Source organism: Theropithecus gelada, chromosome 14, assembly GCF_003255815.1.
Source record: "Theropithecus gelada isolate Dixy chromosome 14, Tgel_1.0, whole genome shotgun sequence".
Taxonomy (NCBI): Eukaryota; Metazoa; Chordata; class Mammalia; order Primates; family Cercopithecidae; genus Theropithecus; species Theropithecus gelada.
Window position 1 is genome coordinate 87,092,948 of NC_037682.1, and position 20,464 is coordinate 87,113,411.

Consider the following 20,464-nt stretch of genomic DNA (forward strand, 5'->3'; position numbering starts at 1 on the left):
GCCTGAGACCAAGGTTTACTCGCCACTGGGTTGAAAGAGGCGGGTAGGAGTGAAGGACAGGTGGAGTGAAATAGGAAAGGAGGGACAACTGATAGAGTTGAACTGGTGCTCGATCCCACCAAGTCCTCTACATTTCAAAACTGTGGCTTGGGGAATGAAAGGAAGCCCAGTTAAAGGTTAACCAGAGTTAACTTCTTGCACTTTTGGTTGTTCGTACTTAGTGGAAAGACAGTACCCTCCGGCATTCTACCAAAAGCACTCAGGGAAGCCCCGAGGCAGGAGGCCAGAAGCAAGCAGTCCAGGACCACGAGAGAAGTATCAATGAAAATTGGGCAAAAGTTTGCAGAGAATTGGTTGCCACCACACCAGCGCTGAAGTTAGAGATGGGCAAGGTGACTGTGAAGGGGTGTAGAAGAGGTGTGCACTACATGCCTCTTAACAAGTAGAGTCAATGTGTGCTGAAAAGTACTGTAACCAGGAGAGTTTTCCTGAATTTCATCTTGATGTGAAGATGACGGCTTTGTTCATGTTTATTTTAGGAGCATGCCTGTGTAGGAAGGAGTATTAAGAATTCTTGCCAAGGCTGGGTGCGGTGGCTTACGCCTGTAATCCCAGCACTTTGGGAGGCCAAGGTGAGTGAATCGCCTGGGGTCAGAAGTTCGAGACCAGCCTGGCCAACATGGCGAAACCCTGTCTCTACTAAAAATACAAAAATTAGCTGGGCGTGGTGGCAGTGCCTATAGTCCCAGCTACTTGGGAGGCTGAGGTGGGAGAATTACTTGGACCCGCGAGGTGGAGGTCATGGTGAGCCGAGATTGGGCTACTCCACTCCAGTCTGGGTGACACAGTGATTCTGCATCTAAAAAAAAGAAAAAAAAATTTCTTGCCTCAAATTCCTTTTAAAGAGTTTTATGGGAAGGTTTTGGGCTCATTTGTGTTTTGAAACATGTCAAGTATGTGAGATTATGGGAGAAGAGACATGTTCTGAGATGTTCTAAGTCCACAGAAAGGGAAGCCCATATTAGAAAGTTACATGCATTAAAAACCATGACTTGAATTCCTAATTCTTGCCATACAGTAGAATGTTCCTAAAATAGAAATGCAACACAGTTTTAAGTTCCTGAGTCTTCTTTAGGATCAGGTCCATTGTTCTCTTAGAATTTTTAGCCTTTAAATTCACAGGTGCTGATTTTTATCTCTTGGTCTGTGAACCTTCCCCTCAGGGACCATCTTTTGAATCAAAAACCCGTTTAGGACTGGAGGGGAAAAAAATCTATTTTTTAAAATTAAAATTGTTGCAAGTAAGCCAGAAAGGAAAGTTATCTAACCTTGTCTGGAGCATGGATCATCCATTTGCTTTTCAGTAAGATGTCAGGCAGATAGCATGGTCATTTGTATCATTCAACAAGAAACTTAAGCTGAATTAAGGTAGTGAAGTTCAGTAGAAAAAAAATGTCAGAAAGACTGGAATTCGAATCTCCACTGTGTCAGTTCTAAAAACTGTACCAACTCTTATGCAAATAAAGCTTTCTATGACTTAATTTCCTCATCTATAAAAGGAAGAAACCGTCACTGCAAAATTATTGTGAGGATTTGTTCTTCACAAAGGTGTGAGGATTAAATGAAATTGTGTACGTGAAAGGACAAAGTACACACATAAACATGAAGTATTATTTTACTTTAAAAAATGGCTCAAAGTTGTTAATAAATTCATGGGGAAACTAGTGTCAAAAGCCTGATTTTGAATTGGGGGAGAACTTATAGAAAGACTGAGTTGTTAGCTGAGTTTGACCTGATAGACCCTGTCCTTTGTCTCCCCCTGGGGTTGCATATTATTGAAAAAAAGACTTTTGTTTTTTTGGGAGACAGGGTCTCACTGTGTTGCCCAGGCTGGTCTTGAACTCCTAGGTGCAGATCCTCCTGCCTCGGCCTCTCAAAGTGCTAGGATTACAGGCATAAGCCACCACCCCTAGCCAAAAGATAGACTCTAATCAGCAAGCAGCTGGTTTCCACTCATCTCCCATTACAGCTAGACACACGGCACAAAGGAAGAGATCTTGCCTTTGGTATGAATTTTTACGTAACATGTGAATTAAGATAAATGAAAAGTCAAGTCCTTCCTTAGAAAACTTGCACAAACGACTGCACATCCCTTATAGCTTTCCAAAAGCCGATTTTACATGCCTACTTAGAAGTCTTATCACCACTTCAAATTACACATATATCATCTTCCTCTCTCCATTAATTTTTTTCTACTTTATATCAAAGAGTAACAGTATTCTCTGGGCTTGTTTATCCATTCAAATTCATTATGGTGCTGTGTATTTCAAATACATTAGTACACATCACCTAATTCTTAAACAACCATCTCAAGAAGGTATTACTCCTGATAGAAGGTAATGCAGAAATCAAAGATCATAGAGATTAATTTACTTTCAAGGCTGCAAAGCTAGTAGAATATGAAAAAAACTGGGTTTTTAAATCCAGGCCCCAAACTTATGTCCGATGCCCCTTTCCTCATTCTAATTATGGCTTAGGTTAACAAGAGACAATAATAAAGTTAATTTGTCTCTTGCTAAGATCACAATTATTTTAAAAGGTAACAATGACTATACATTTTGCACAACTTACACTATTGCAATATTCCACAAATAGAATATTGAGTGCTAAGAAATATCACCAGGAAACTGGGTTAGGAAAAAAATAGTGAAAATAATGACTCCTATATTTGTGATATCTTTAAGAATACATGTCTCAATAATCAAGCAGAAATAAACCAAGCGAGAATGCTACTCCAATATAAACAAAGTAGGCAAATGATTGGTGTTCAGTTTTGCCAATTTTATTGAACCAATAAAATTCCTACTAATAACAATGAAATAAATTTCTGCAAGTATAAATGTGATACAGTTTAACAAAACCCATTGTTCTGTACCTATAAATAGATTTTCAAAATGTCATAAAAAGTGCAGTTATGAATTGTTAACATGTTAATACACAGTTCCTTTATTTCAAATGTGTTATGTCTTGACTCACTAACAGTTCCTTCTGCATCTGTCCAAATAATATTACCCATCCCTCCAAAAAAAAAAAGAGGCATTAAAGCACTAGAATATTACACATAAACTGATCCATTTAGGTCAGCTTTAGTCAGAACTGTAAAATCAGCAACATAAGAAAAACAAAACCTAGTAATACATACAAAAGCTTTCATGGGTTCTAGAACCTTCTTAACTGCTGACTCATGTGGAGGGCATTAAGAGTTGAAAAGGCTTATATGGTTAACTACCTTAGACTATATCTACAGCAGGGTCTGGTTTGCCAGAACAAGTTTAAAGTGGCTGTTTATTAAGTTTGCTATCTTCAGAATTGAAACTATAAGACCGCCATTTGACCCTGAAACTTGTGTGAATCTTAAATTGCATCAATTATCTATTTGATAAAAGCTTATTCTAATTTAAAACCTTATAGAGTAAGAGACTGATATATATAGCAGTCTTAAAGATCACGTCATCTGCCTTACATTAGTCCAGTCACGTGCTTCGTAAAAAGAAAAAAAAATTACAGTAACAAAGCACAGGACTACAAAGGCAAAACATCACAGCTTCTGATTACACTGAATAAAAAGTACCAAGAAACGCAAAAGATAATTCTGTATTAATACTGATGAATTAAAGAACTATAATAGACGTTTCACAGCATGCTACATATATCGCTCACAACTTAAGGATAAATGTCTAACGTTGAAAGTCAAGAAGTTGGCAATCTGATTTCATGTGCAATTCAGCTACAAAGTCTTAATATATACATTCATTATGTAGCTGTCCTGCAAAACCAGGATTTTTTAAAAAGAGTTTTCAAGTTCAACTTCTATTTCATAAGTTAAAAGATGCATCCAGTTCTTCCATGACCAGGAAAGTTATTTTCAGGCTTAAAGGAGCTAATCCAAGTAGCAAGGCCATGTTCCAAGTGGACCTGACAGGGTTCTTTATTACCTTGCTCAGACGGTGTATGTGTATGTGCCTATACTAGTAGCACTGAGAAGATGCCAAACTGGCTGTGATTTGCTTTCTGTGTCTCTTATTTTGGATTGAAAAGAGTAAATGTGAAGAGAAAGAGGAAGGGGAAACTGTATTTTCTCTCCAGAGAAGACTAAATAATGCAAAGGAAATATCTGCACTAGATACATAGTTTGGATCACTTTCCTTGGTGAACAAGGGTACCATTTAACTCTTTTACCTTAGAGAACCAGTGAAATTCAGAAAGCGGAAGTCTCTCAACATTACAAAGGAACCTTCTTGGCCACCCAACTAATACATTTCCTTTTTTCTACCTTTGAATCCTTCCTTATCAGACTTGGGGAGCCAGTTGAAAATGTGTAACGATATTAATTTAAGAAAGAGATGTACAATAAGTTTTATTCTGTAAGTTTCATAATGTACGCTCTTAACTAATCAGGATTTGTGAACAATATTTTAACACTATAGACCAGAGAGATTCTCTCTGATACTCTTTCGGTAGAAATTATACATTCATTTTTTTAAGAGGTTAACTTGAGGGGTGCAAGAAAATAGACTGTTCTAGCAAAATTTACATAACAAAAATTCTATTAATCATATTTAGACTTACTAATGTTTGATGTTGTCCTATGAACTGTAAAATTGGGTATTTGTTCTAAAGGCTATTTTGCGGTATGCCCTGCACTATTTCAAAGATTTCCACAAGCATTCAAAAGAATCAGATATTCATTCTCTGTTCCCCCCATATATATATATATATATATAATATATATATATAAATATATTTTTTCATTCTGTACTTCATGGTGGTACAGTCATAATTAGTTTAAAGCTAAAATGAACACTTCATGGCATATGATTTAATACAAACCACCTCAGTCTCCATTATCAAGTCTCATTTCTTAACTAGGACATCAATTCATTCCTGAGCCCTGAAAGGCATTTATTGGAATCTACTATCAGGTTGAGTTGTTCATGAATGAGATGGAAAACATCCAAATACCACAAGAAATAATAATAATCTATACTTGCAAATGGGATGGTTCATCAGGTCAGACAACCGTGTGCAGTGTCCCATGTTAGAAACCTGACATAATTTTACATTTATGAACAACCTCAAGTGCACCTAGCTGGAGAAGAAGAACTATTACATCTTCCTCTTTGCATTTCCTCTTCCTTCTGGATATACCTTAAGTGCAGCTAGGAGAATAAAGACTACAAAGTCAATGCATTTTCTTTTCATCCCATAGAACATTTTTTTCCTCCCATAAGAATAGGATAGCAACAGAGGTTAGAGGCTTAGTCTAACCCAGGAAAGCCTGGTTAAACCCTTATGTACCCAATTTTGTGTTATTTTATTATATTATAAATCAAATGGGCTTCTGTGATCCCATGGGACCATCTAAATACCCTTTGCCGTATGTCCTTCTATTAGAAATGTGTTTCAAGGCCCAAACACCACCAATAAAACAAATGTCTGGAACACCACCCTATTTGCATGCCAGAAATTTCCCATTCCACGGAAGGGTTACAAGTCATTCTGGATTGCTGGAGAATTTTAACTTTACATTCAAATAGCTTGGACTAACAACAGTATTCATAACCTAATGCAAATCCAAGTTAGGATGGCAATTCAATCACTTTAAAATCCTGCTATATGCTAAATTCTGAACGATAGAAATAGTTCAATTTCTGTATCATGTATAAATATAAAGATTCCTACTTTGATAGAAGGCAAATATCTTTTATGATTTATTTAAAATATGGAAGTTGTATTACTGAACAACAGTGAGTGAATCCATGAAAAGGTTGGATACTCTGAATTTATAGGCTCTTTGGGGATGAGGTAGAGGAGAGCAAGGTATTTCGGCAGCTGGGAAAAGGGTAGAACAGAATAGGGTGACAAAATTTACACTCGATACTCCATAACATCTGGTAGAGTGTCTAGGGCAAAGGTTAGCCAAAGTATAGCTGGATGGTTGAGGGATTTAGAAGGAGTTGGGATGAATCCATAGTCTCAATGAATGCAGAAAAAGTAACTCAGGAAAGTAAATGCTGGTGACTTATCAGCAGGTGGCTGGTGATGTTTGGTTTGGATTGTGAAAGCTGCTTAGACCAGGATGGGCTGAGGGAAGGGGAGGGGAGTAAGCATGTAGAGGTTGAGGCACTTGGAGGAAGAAAAAGCAGGCAGGAAAGGGTGAACTGAATGCAGATAGGAGCTCCCACATGGGAAATATTTTCTCTAGATTAGGTGTACGATGCTGAGGGCAGCCACGCTCTCAGCACTATGTTCCTTGTATTCTTTGAAAACTTTTCCTTCCTCATAGGGCTCTGCCTTGACATATACCTCTACCTCTATTATCCATTTCACCCCAGCTATTTTTAAGTTCTAGGTCTCACCTGGGCAGATTCTAGGTCTGTTAACCAAGCCAAATTAGCATTGAAATAAGCTCCACATACAGTGAGCATGTAAGTTCTGTTGACTGAGATAAATACATTCATGTTACAGTACTGTTTTGAAGAAAGACTATTTAATTTGATTCTCAGTCTCCAGAGGGATATAATAGGGAAACACAGTTTATGTTGACAGCTACCTAGAATAGATTCTGATTACACATATTAGGTAACTTAAAATTCAATCTGAGCAGAGGAGCCACAACTTTCAGTTTGCTGTGGAATTGTACTACTAAGCAAATGTGACATACTATTTACATAACATTATTGTTATATACTGTTTACTCCATGTAAGACTATCTCTTTGCATAAAAGCAGTCCTATTAAAGAGAAGAATTTAAGGTCTTGTTTTCCAGAGAAATGATTTAGAATTGTCTTTAAAATACAACCTAAAACACCTTATTTTGCTAACACAGTGCAAATCATTTTTATAACATGCACTGTAATTTATTTTTTCCATAAGGAATTGTCCTTAGAGTTCAAAAGAATCTTACCATCAAATAGGCATGTACCCTCCCTCCACTAAAAATGGTGAACTATTTTAAGTACAGATCTTCAATTGTTTGTTGATCGTTTTATTTTGCTGTGGCACAGAAAACTAAGATTTTGGGTTTTAAAATAACTTTATAAGGAGGAAAAGGAAAAAGCCGCTCTGGAATAATAATTAGCATTTAGGAGCATTTAAAATCTTTAGGAGACATTATAATAATTAAATAGGAGACCTGGTTCAAATTTTATAGGATTCCTACATAAAACTTATATTGAGTTTTCTGTTGTAAAAACAGCCCTGTGTTTCTCTGCCATTATTTGGGCTTACAACCATAATTAAAGGCCAAGGCTATGCCCCAGATTCCATGTTAGCCATCTTTTATTTTAAAAATACCCCAAATGGGACAAATTCATACTGGGACTGAGACAATGTACTTAGTTCAAAAAGGTGAAGGAGGTAATAAGCTGTCTCAAAAGCCTCTTTTCCCCTAATGGTCATGCATCCACCTGAGGAAGCCTCATCTGAAGAAGCCAGTGAGGCACCAGCCTGGCTACTCCCATAGTCAGGTGGGTTAAAGAACAGATTATTTTCAGATGGGGGAGTATCTCAATATTTCTTGAGGTGATCTGAGAAATTACAAATTACCATTGAAGCTGGAAATCTTGAAATTCCAAAGTAAATAGACATTATTCAAGCATACACATCAGTGGACTATTAAGACTAATTTTAACATAATAAGCAAAGAATTAAAGAATTCACATTCACATGTGCTTTTCTCACGTACACTTGCACATTTAAGTTTGGCACAATGTGAGTGCAAGGTGTAGATCAGCATATTGCATAATCACATCATTATACCAATTGAACCAGACATCTCTTTTAAAAATATCACATTTTAATATAAAAAGCTATACTATAAATTACTAAATAGTAAATTCAATACTCTGAAAAAATACCACCCTGGAAAACCGCATCGGAATTTCAAGTTTGCATTGGATAAAGAGAATTAACAGCAAACTCGTTGTAACATGGTATTCACAACCTGAGATGCTGTGCATGCTGCGTATTAGTAGGTGCTTTAGCACCTGCAGATGTCAATTTTTCTAGGCTGGTTCACTGAGGTTCATAAATGTTTTGTTTTTGTTTATAGTTCCAAGTCAACTTATTTTCCTGACTATTGATGAAATAGATCAATGCTGAGCTAAAAAGAAACTTTGCAAGGAAAAGAGATCTATTAAAGGCACTAATATTTCCATAGCCTAGACTCCAACTACTTACATTTCCAGGGAAAAAAATAAACAAAAACTAAGTGGCCATTTTAGTTACTTAAACCTTGTTTCCCCTTTTGGTCTAAAGCTCATATGGTGTTCTGTGAGAATTTCTCCTCCTTTCAATACATACAAATCATTTTTTATCCTGTTATACAGTTCACCTGCACAAAAATATAGGGCTATTAATTGAAAGCATCTGGTAAAAAAACAAATTCAAGAATAAAAGACATCCTCAACTTGAAAGTTGTAAAGTTAGGGAAGTCAAATGGACATTTATGTTGCCATTTGTGTTTTGCCATTCTCCTAAATATTTTCTTTGTATTACATATCTACATAATGTAATATTGAATAAAACATATGGCATATGCAATAAAACAGAAGAGAGATGGCACAAGTTCTCTGAATAATCTCTTTAAACCACCCTGTCTTCAAAAATATTAGTGATTTTTTCCTCACATGGAAGATTTCAAACAGGATCCTGGAATCCAAAAATGCAGAACTACTTTATGTTAATAAGTGTACAGTCATATTTGTTTTCCTATCTGGAACAAAATCTAAAAGAAAGCAACCCAATATATTGTACCAGAAGAGGATGATAAATGGAAGAGGAAAATGATTTAATGAAACACTAGTTCACGATTCTTTCACAAAAGAAAAGTTAAATCTTATATCACAAAGTCTAAAATGAAATCTTTGCTGGAACTAACAGAAAATTGTATCTGTATTATTTACTGTGAAAAATGGAGATGTTTTCAAAAATTAGCATGTATGTGTACAATTCAAGTCACCCTTAACTAACCAAAAAGTGTTTAAAAAGCAGTGCAGTTGTGTCCTACTGGATAGTTGTAAGCATCTCTTTAGGCACTTCACTGGTTCGTTGACATAATACAAATTAAAGCTATAAACACATAATGTTGTGCTCTCTGAAGATAGTCTAATCAAGCAAGCAACGTAAACCAATGCAAAAATGTGACTTTTTGGCCGCTTATTCCTCCCCTATGACTTGATAACTTTTTTAAACCAGTTGTCCAAGGAGATTTTTCTGGGGAAGGGAATGCTTTGGCATTATGAAAGGAACATTGTTCAATCCCAGTAAGGTAAAACTGAAAAAAGCCTGTGCAATAAAGAAATTTGAAAAAAATTTCTTTATGGCTCTGTTGAAAAGGACACTTTTGCAGTGATATGACGGGGAAACGTTCAGTTGAGTATTTTTTGAACATATTGCACTCTGTTTTTGTTGTTCAATCACATTAATGCATAGAAACACAATTTTTACCTTTGAATAATAAACTGTCTAACCTATTATAAGAACAAAAGTCATGGAAAATAATTTCTAAAAGCCTAACAGGAAAAAAATAGGCATATTAACCTTCCTTTGCTTAACGAAATATAGAAAAAGACTATGAGAAAGGAAAAATGTGCAAAGAAAATTTTTGGTCAGTCATGTGTGGGTATAGGTTTATATGTGCCAACTAAATGAACTGTAAGCAGCACTGTGAGCACTGATTATTTAAGGTGACTGAGGATTACTGTCAGTGATAGGATTGTGTATAATTCCACTTATAATATATACATCTGATATGGAAAACTGAAACTTCTGTTTTAGAAGAGAAAGAAAATAGCTGAATTTGGCATTTCAGTAGCATGCTATAGAATTCATCATGATTAATTTCACATTAAATTATGGGCAATGGCTGTATCACATTTCATGTTATCGCCAATAGCAGTAAAACAACAATAAATGAACAAACAAACAAAAAAAACAGTGCCTGACAAATAATCTCCTGGGGACACAAATACGTGTCCAGTGAGCAGCTTGGTTCAACAGCGCATGCTTTTCCTCCACCAGATTTAGGACACAACATTAACATTTTAGAATGGCCAGAGAGGTCACTCTTTGCTGAATTCCAACATCTGAAAAACAATTGCTTGAGCAGATTGTAAGCACTTGTCCTTATTCTTAAAAAAAAGGGCGGGGTTGGGAGGGAGAAAAAATACACATACACACAACTCAAAAGCGCTGAAGTTAAGCATTAATAAGCCAGATTCATGATTTATGATCAGTATCCAAAACTCCAACTATAAACAATGCAAAGTAGTGCTCCTCAGTATTATTTTTGCAATTGTTAGTAATGTTAAGCATCAAGGAAAATAAAACACATCATTGCACATTACAGCCGCAAAAAACAAAAACAAAAAACAAACAGCTAAACTTTGACATTAGAGAACTGAATAATTTTTGATGTTATATCACAAATAGCTTCTGATATTTATCTTATGTGAAAGGTCTTTACACATGTATGACATTTTCCTTGGGTGATACTTCAGGTCAAATGCCGAGTTATGGCACGAAGAGCATAGAGAAGTTCAGCTTGCATTCGTGCTTCCATTAAAAGTAGATTGACATGAACCTAGAAGTGAAAATGTCATCAGTTTAGTAACCATTATAAACACCTAAAATATCTTATTAGACATTCACAAAGGTTTTTTAATGTCTATATGAGCAATATACACACACACACCTAGGCATATTTATCCATGTTCATGATGCAACACTCAAACCTGTGTCTATAAAAAATGGCTCTGCGAGCAGTAAAAATAACCCATAAAATCTAAAAAATTCTGATAGCTTTATTAAAGTTGTTATTCTTGTAAAGTCAATCTTTTGGGTTATAAAATAAAACTAATTTTTATAAATTATAATTTTCCTACAAATTATATTTATTTCTAGTTATAAAATTTTACATGGCTAAAAATCAGCCTTCATTTTTTTTTGACAGTTTATGCTTATCCTGTGAAAAGCTTTAACATTTATTAGGTTTTCTAATTTAATGTTTCCTATATATTTCTTTCAAATAAATATTTTTATGTAACAGTATATTTGGCACAAAAGTCCTGAATTATATTGTCAAAACACTAAATTACCAAGTTGGGGAAAAATCTATCGTCTTTTTTTTGAGAGATGAAGTCTTGTTCTGTTGCCCAGGCTGGAGTGCAGTGGAGTGATCTCAGCTCACTGCAACCTCTGCCTCCTGGGTTCAAGCGATTCTCCTGCCTCAGATTCCCAAGTAGCTGAGACTACAGGCATGTGCAACCATGCCCAGCTAAATTTTTGTATTTTTTAGTAGAAAAGGGGTTTCACTAGATGTTGGCCTGGCTGGTCTCGAACTCCTGACCTCAAGTGATCTGCCTGCCTCGGCCTCCCAAAGTGCTGGGATTACAGGTGTGAGCCACCGTGCTCAGCAGAAACCATTGTCTTAATAGGTTAATTCTAGTGGTTAAAAAAATCTCGAAATGGATGTGCCTTCTGGGCCAAAATACAATTACACCTAACACAACATTTCAGTACGTCTGATTTTTATTAACAGTTAGGACTGCAGACAGTTTTCCAAATGTACTTTGAAGATATCAATGCTTAGATCTCGTATTTCAAAGGCTCATGATAAACTTTTATTTTATACACTATGTTGAACACAGCATATAACCATAATTGGGTTACTATTCAATAAATCTGAATTAAAAAAATATTTTAAAAACCCAGATAGTGGCTGGGTACAGTGGCTCCTGCCTGTAATCCCAGCACTTTGGGAGGCCGAGGTGGGTGGATCACCTGAGGTCAGGACTTTGAGACCAGTCTGGCTAACATGCTGAAACGCCATCTCTACCAAAAATACAAAAATTAGCCAGGCGTGGTGGCGGGCACCTGTAATCTCAGCTACTTGGGAGGGTGAGGCAGAAGAATTACTTGAACCTGGGAGGTGGAGGTTGCAGTGAGCCGAGATTGCACCACTGCACTCCAGCCTGGGCAAAAGAGTGAGGCTCATCTCAAAAAAACAAACAAAAAAACCCCAGATAGCTAGATGATGCCACTTCCATGTCAATGGCAATAATTTATTAATACTTTCATGTGTCATTTTTTCATAACTATTACTTCTTCTACTGAAGAACTGTCCTTGGTATAATGCTTAACATTGAAACACTTACCTTTTCTGAGTGTTTGAACTGCCGCCAGTAACTATCATACATGCGTTTTGTAGTCCTCTCAGGATAGCAGGTCACTGTTTTAATGTAAACCTTCAGGCTTCTTTCAAGTAATTGATTAACTTCTCCATAATCATAGTCATCATACCTATGAGCAACACAACAATAGCTTTATAACGACAAAATCCAAATATTTAATTTCCAAAGCTATACTAAGGACATTTATTGTCTAGTAATTAAATACTAAAAGCTCGTTAATTAATTGAATCGACAAATGTTTACTGAGTACCCATTATGTGCCATGGGTACTCAGTAGTAGTGATATGCTAGTGAACAAAATAGACAAAAATCCTTGGTCTCATGGAGCTTAAATTTTGTTGAAGTAAAAAGGAAAAAAAAATTAAAAAGATAAACTTACTGTAGTCAGATGATAACTGCCATGGAGAGGAAATGGAGCTTGGTCTGGGAGGAGAGGAGTTGTTATTTTAAATAGGGTGGGCAGGAAGGCTTCTCTGAAAGGTTGATATTTGAACAATACCAGATGGTGATAAAGAAGCAAGTGTAAAGGACTTGAGGTAGGAGTCAAGTGTTTCAGGGAAGAGGAAGTAATCACGGAGTCCCATGCTGCCAAATAGTCAAATATAATAACTGGGAACCGACCACTGGAAGTAGCTATATGGAGGTCACTAGCAACCTCAGTAAGAGCAGTTTTGTCGGTTGATAGGGACAAAAGCCTGATACTGTGAATAAGTTCAAGAGAGAATTGGAGATAAGAAAATAGTGACAGTAAATATACACAATTTTGTCAGAGATTTGCTTTGCACGAAAGCAGAAAAATGAGGCAGTAGCCAGAGGGAAATGAAAGGTGAAACTGAAATTTTCTTTAAAGATGGGAGAAATTAAGTGTGTTTCTATGCTGACGGGAAAGGTCCAATAAAGAGAGTAAAGCTGATTATGCTGGAGAGAGAAGGGAATATTGCTAGAATTGAGATCTTTAGAAAATGAGAAATGGGATTTTGTGCATAAGTGGATAGGAACATAGACAGTAATGACAGCAGAGTAAATGGGCACAGATGCAGACAGGTAGGTAAATGTGGTATTGGGAGCTTGTGGAATTTCTCTGTTATATTTTCATTTAATTTTTAACCCATATAATGCTTAGTTTAATAAAAAGAGTATCTCGATGCATTTATGTAAGCTTTATTTTCTAGCATCCAACAGATAAATATACTCACTACATTTGTTGCCTTGTATCCAATACATATTTATTGCATTTAAATTGAGTTCTATTAGTGTTTATTTTTCTTAGGTAGGTAGATATGATATATAAGTGTTTTAAAATGTGTTGATTCTTTGATAACATTGTCTAGCATGGTAAATGGACAAATAGCTCAGTTATTACATACAACCATAATCTATTACATGGAATATCATGTTATTAGTTGATTTATCAGTAAATTTTGGGGTTCTTTAGCTAAAATTATGGAAAATACTTCGCTTAACAGATTAAATTCTAATGATCATAAAGTCTTTCTGATATATATCGGATATATAGTCAAGTTGAATAATTTGTAACTGGAAATTTTTTCTGTCTGCTAAGCTATTTCCATGAAAGCCTCAAACCACAAGTCAAAAAGGCACATTCTTCAAAAAGTGCTTTCTTGATTAGACTATTCAATCTCATTTACTTACTGTCCTCTCAATGCCAATTTTCTAAATTTAAAGGTCATTAATTTATATGGGCCGATATATTTAATTTCAGTGTTATGTGACGTTATGTAAGCTTATGAAGGCACAATCTACTATAGTTTTGTTTATACCGTAATTGCCATTCCTTAAAAAATAAGTTTTAAAAAGACCAAATTAACTAAACAAACCAGAATTTATTATAGTGATCTAAAGGGACACGACAACTGTTTTTTTAAAACTCACCTATTCTTCCAGGAAGGATTCTCAGATTTGGTCTAATTCTATCCTATCCCCAATGATTACTGATGCTTTTTTCCCTCCTTAGTAAATTTTTACCACTGTATTTATAAGTGCATCAATGTTAAGATTCATGACACTTAAAGAAAAATGCTTCTCCATAAAATGAAATTAATTTTTAAAATCAGAAGTCTACATGTAATATTTTTTTCCCAGAGTCATATACCCCTAAACAAGACAAAAATAAGACTTATGCTTGAATTTTCACTTAGAAATGTATAAAACTGTCTCTACAATGAACATACCTGATTCCAAACATACAGTGAACGTAGTTAAATAAAGCTCTGCGCAGCATGGTTGTGTCAACATCCTCATGGGTGGCCATAGTGTTATATGTGAGATTGTAGACCATCCGAAACTTTTCATCAAGAAGATGTCCAATGTCAGAATAAAGTCTGTTCACCAGGGAGAACCCATGATTTTCCCAGGTATAGTCCTAAAAGAATAAAATGTATTTAATTACAAAGTGGGCATTTTCCATGTAAATTCTATGTATTTATTAAATATAACTAATGAAGCAAGTAAGTGAGGCTATTTCTAATTTAGTTCTAGGTTTGTAGCTTTACTAAGGCTTTACCAAGAACCCTTCACATCAGTTAGTAGATCAGAGTGTCTGGATGTTTCTTCAAAGGGTATGGGATTTGCCATGTTAGTGATGAACTCTGATCATCTCCTACATTCAGGTACTATGCACACTATCCCCTTATCTGGAAGGGCCCCAGGAGATCTTGGAATATTCCTACGTGAACAAACCTACCCAGTGACATGGACAGTTAACAGATCATCTAAAATAACCATGAAGGAGTTTGTCATAATTCAATCTCATACCCTCTTTAGGAGTCACATCACTGCTGTGGCTATTTCCTAGGGGTTAAGATTAGAGTAGCCCATAAGCCCATGACTACTGGTGTATGATTTTATTCCAAGAAAAAGTGATGTCACTTGTTTTCCTCTCTGTTCCCTTCCAAAAAAATGGTATAAACATTATGCAAATACCATGTAATAAGAGAAGTAACTGAATAAAGCAGACTGTTTCCTTTTCTCTTCTTAGGGAGAAAAATGTTGAAATAATTATACATCTATTGGGAACTCCAATTAGACTAGGCTGAAACTAGGTTAGATACAAAGATTTATAGATCCTATCAAAAATTCTTTAGATGCCAATTTAAAAAGTTTCAACACCTAACAGTTAAAATGACAGTATTTTCTCATTTCTCTGAATTAATGACATATTATACCTGAGCTCGGAATGTTGGCAAATGCTCTTCTCCTCGTCTCGCAAAGTCTTCATAACCAAAACCAGGGTCTTCAATGTATCGAGAGACATCAGATGTTATAATCATGTCATCCTCAAAATCTAAGGACAATAATGAACAATCTAGTGTTAAGGATACTGTACATGGTTAAGACAATAAAATGGAACTCCATTTTCTTCCACTTTTTAGCATTTCCATGGATTTCTAAAGTGAAAACATTGACTCCGTGACTTAAATTTATATAAAATATCTACTGCTAAAGCTTTAAATATAATTTCATTACCAAATACTGGCAATCTTACCATTTAACTAGTTTTCCAGGTAAACTGACTAAACTATCTAAACAGTAGTAGCAAAGGATCAATATGCTAGTTTTACTAATTTAGGAATGGAAGATAGCACAGGCCTGTAAGCATAAAGCTTAACCTTTTTTTTTTTTTTTTTTGAGACAGAGTCTCACTCTGTCACCCAGGTTGGAGTGCAGTGGTGCGATCTCGGCTCACTGCAACCTCTCTGCCTCCTGGGTTCAAGTGATTCTTCTGCCTCAGCCTCCTGAGTAGCTGGAACTACAGGTGCGTGCCACCATGCTCAGCTAATTTTTTGTATTTTCAGTAGAGACAGGGTTTTGCCATGTTGGCCAGGCTGGTCTCAAACTCCTGACCTCATGATCCACCCACCTTGGCCTCCCGAAGTGCAGCTTAACCATTTTTTGTTTTGTTTTGTTTTTATCTCTCCAGGGGATGAAGTGGGATGAGAGGAAGAAGAAGAGATGAAGGTGAAAGACCACTCTGAGTTTAAGATAAACTTTGTTAAAATTACATGGTGTTTTACCTGGGTGTATTCACAATAAAAATTAGTTCAATATAGTTTATATTTAGTTTGCAAAAAAGCACATAGGGAGAAGGATCACTCAGTGGGGAGGTGAGCAGACTTTTGGATGCCGTTATCATTATCTTAATACACTTGAGTGCTAAATAGGGGGGCTGAGTTTGTGAACATTCAGTGAGCTTTATGCCTAAGATATGTGCACTTTTCTATGCATATGAAAACAAAAAGTATGCAACATATGGACTAAACAATGTCCTAATGAGACTGTGACTAGAATATTACCAAAGTGGCATTCAGGAAGATAGCAAGGCAATAATAATATTTTAAGAAAACTGATTTCTGCATACTTGATGACATTAACAATTTGCCACTGAAAAAGTTTAAATATCCAATGCATATTAATTTATGCAAAAATAATTCTATCTCACTTCTTATTTTAGGTTGGTCTGTCTTTACTATTTTTTCTGGTTTTAACCATTAAAAGGGGATGAACAAGCTTCATTTACTAGCTTCTAGTCTAGAAAATGAACATATATTTCTCAAAATAAAAGAACAACCTAGCTATTTCCCTGAAAGGAACAATATTTTCATTATAAGTATTTTAGTATTAAATATCATATTTCATAAATAATAGTAAAACAGTATTATGGCATAATAAAAGATAAACTATAATTCTTAACTGTGAAAATTTTTGAGAGACTTAAAAAACAAGTATAATTATGTTAATTCTTCCAAAAGAAAGGCCTGGTAGTAACACTTCATTATCTTTAATTTTTGCTATTGCATGATAATCCTGACACTAAGTATTCTTTTCTCACAAGTTTTCAGCTGTCTTTAGGTCACTGCTGTGGACTAACTGGGTGCTTGATAATGGCAGGAAAGGTTAAGTGCTCTGGCTACCCAATTTCGGATAAATCTTATAAAAATTCTTACCAAACTTCTTTATTACATATAAAGAAAAGAGATGGTCTTTATTGAGTACTTACCATACACAAGTACTATACTACACACTTAATATCTATTTTTTGTTCCATTAATACAGAAAGAAATATCCATTTAAGAAATAAATGAACTGTATCTTACTAATACCATGGTCAGTACTGTGTCAGTAAGAAATACAATGCATAGATGTTTAAGTATAAGATGATGTGAAAAACTTCTAAAATTAAATGCTTAAATTGATCTGAAGTTTTTAAGTGATTTTTCAGTCCTGTGAAGAGAATTTTCAGGCTTATTCCCAGCCTGATCCCATAACTACTTTATTTTCTCCTTGTGCTCCAGCACTCTATTCAGGTCAACAGAAATACTTTTTAAATGGCATTTTCAATGAATTACCTCTTAACATTTACAAACCAGCTTATACTTTCCTTAATTCAGTTCATTACATAATAATATGAATGAAGCAAAAATTATAAAATGTAGTAGCAATCACTGAGGCTGCTATGAAAAGTAGTTTTATAGGGTGCAAAGTTTATGGGTTGCAAAGTAAAATAAAGCCAAAAATAGTAAGTAATAACTAAACTCTATAAAACAGTGTCTCTCTAGAAGCGATTTTTCCTTTGACACTGCACAACCAACTAGTTTCATTGGGCAAATATTGATACTGGAGTTGACCATTACATAGTTGGCTCTTTAGTTTTTGTTTTGCTGATACACATTTTCAAGTTGTATGACTTGTAAACATTTTAAAATAAACAGTAAAAAGTAAGTACAAAGTAAGTAGTCAGCCAAATAAGAGAAGTGATCCTAGGAAAAATCTCTATGCATTAATTTTTAACTTAGGAGTCAATTAACACCTGTTTCCTAGACATTTTTTATTCACAGAAAGAAATGTACAAAGGTCCCTCAATCCACAAATACTTTTTTCCTAAATTTATCTTAAGACGTTAAAATTAGCATTCTGTTTATTAAATCTAAAACTCTAGTTTTAATTCTATCTAAACAAATATTTCAAAGTCTGTACTCAAAAGAAATAGTATTTTGTTCATTATCTGCATTATTCTGCCCCTAAGAAGTAGTTACTGACATAATACAGGAAATGTTCTGTTGCAGTAATGGTATGCCTAAAGGAAAAAACAAAAAACAGTAAAAGCTAGTTAACCCTGTTACCAAGCTACAGAATATGACACCTGTAGAATACTTTAAACATTTATTTTCTTCAAAAGACTTGAAAAACTATTCTTAGAATCCTTACATAGAATCTGGAATACTTTATAACACTGGTCAAACCAAGACTTTTTTTATACCAAAAAAAAAAACAAAAAACCAAAAACCTTTTTATTTCTATTTTAAAACATGGTAAGTCTACACAAATGACTCAATTAGCTATTGTACTGAGTCTTTTTTCTATATTTTCTTTGTGCAGTCAGCAAATTTGGTACTGGCAATGATTAAGAGTAAAATATGTATTTATATATATGTGTGTGTGTAGATATATAAAAATATATGTATGTGGAGGGGTGTATGTATGTATATTGACATTATTTCCTTAAAATAGCCTCTTCTATTAAAATGAGAACATAATTTTTGGCTAAGGTCCAAGACTTGCTAGTTAAAATTCACTTTTGAAGGCTGTAGTCCCGGCTTAAAGTTCCAAGAAGGTAGAGACTGAAATCCAAAGTATATTTTTAATATTTCAAAAGACCTAAGAGAAATAAAACATTGACATTTTTCAAGCTTTAGTTACTTAATGAAGCTCTTAAAAATTAATTTCTGAAAACACAGATACTACTAACTTTAATAAAAATGTTTACATTTTTAGACATTAGTTTACCTAGAAGGTTCATCATATATTCATTATTTTCCTTCACCCTCACTTGTTCTCACTGGATGAATTTTATAACCAACTTTTAATTTCTGCTCCCAGTTATATGCTGGTAACTTCTAAAATTTTACCTTGACCTTAAAGTCCTCTCCTGATTTCCCATCTCTTCTACACTTTGTATTCCAAGAGTGGTTTGCATACCAGCAGCACCGGCATTACTTGGAGGCTTGATAGAAATGTGGCCTATCAGGCCCTACCCTAAACTGACTGATTCAACTTCCGCATCTCAACAAGATTCCCCAAGTGACTCACGAACACTGAAGTTTGAGAAGCACTGTGCAAGACATTTCCAGACAGGTTGTTTTATAGACATCTCTACTCAAAATGTCCAAAATATGGTAGGTTACATATTTCTTAAGGTTAGCAAGATCCTTACAGTAGGGCCTCTACCTACCTAACCAGATTTCTCTTTACACTACCTGTTTCATGATGTACGTCCTAACAACAAAGAACCACTTGTTCCTGGACCCAGCATCCTGTTTCCTTACCATCGTGCCTTTGCTCGGGCCTGGATGCCGTTTACCAGGTCCTCCTGTGCCCCTCAGTCATTACCTGACTTCCTCACACTCAACTGTGTTAAGACTTATTCTAGAGCCAAGGGTTGCAGGCATTCTTCCTCTAGGTTCCTTTTCTGCCAACACCGTTTGCCTATCAAGACTGGGTTCAGTGCCCTCTTCTAGGCTCGTATCTTTCACATTCTGCTATGCGTTACAATTATTTTTTTGCTACTAGAATGAGAGTGCCCTGAGAGCAGGAATCACATCTTATTTAGCCTTAAAACCTTAGTACCTAACATCATGCTGAAACTCTATGGGGTACTCAATAAGTGTTTGCAGAGTGAATATTAAACCAATAGCCCAAACACTAGGTTTCTTTGTTTGGGATTTCCTGCTGACTACAGGCTCTGATTTTCGTGACAGTAATCTTTAATGGATTAAATTAATTGAAAGGATTAAAATGGTTACTCAATTTGGTAGATACAGTTTTTCATAAAAAAGATCATCAGGAGAAATGATAGAAAGGGTTCTTGTTCTTCCTGGTAAAACAGAACTACTGATCAATATTTTATGTTTAACAAGTTACGGCTGAAACAATTCTCAAAATTTATGAGATTGATGAGTTTTAAGACAGGCAGTAGTTTTGAAGGTCTCTTTTAGATCAACAGAACTCTATTTTTTAAAAATATGTTAGGTTATGTGTGATCCCAGCTACTCAGGAGGCTGAGGCAAGAGAACTGCTTGAACCCTGGAGGCAGAGGTTGCAGTGAACCAAGATAACACCACCGAACTCCAGTTTGGGTGAAAGAGCGAGACTCAGTCTCAAAAAAAAAAAAAAAGTTATGCAGATGGATTACT

At 35.2% G+C, this 20,464-nt stretch overlaps 1 protein-coding gene across 2 annotated transcripts in view; it reads right to left on the bottom strand.

The window, feature by feature from the left end:
* Positions 1-2,820: 2,820 nt before the first annotated feature.
* SESN3 (sestrin 3) overlaps positions 2,821-20,464 on the bottom strand; it is a 67,533-nt gene continuing 49,889 nt past the window's right edge. For both annotated transcript variants that reach the window (XM_025356087.1, XM_025356086.1), the window contains 4 exons: positions 15,440-15,558; positions 14,447-14,637; positions 12,219-12,363; positions 2,821-10,645 (listed from right to left, as the gene is read on the bottom strand). In XM_025356087.1, the coding sequence (XP_025211872.1) occupies positions 10,559-10,645; positions 12,219-12,363; positions 14,447-14,637; positions 15,440-15,558 (542 nt within the window). In that variant the 3' untranslated portion in view covers positions 2,821-10,558. The remainder of the gene's footprint in view (positions 10,646-12,218; positions 12,364-14,446; positions 14,638-15,439; positions 15,559-20,464) is intronic.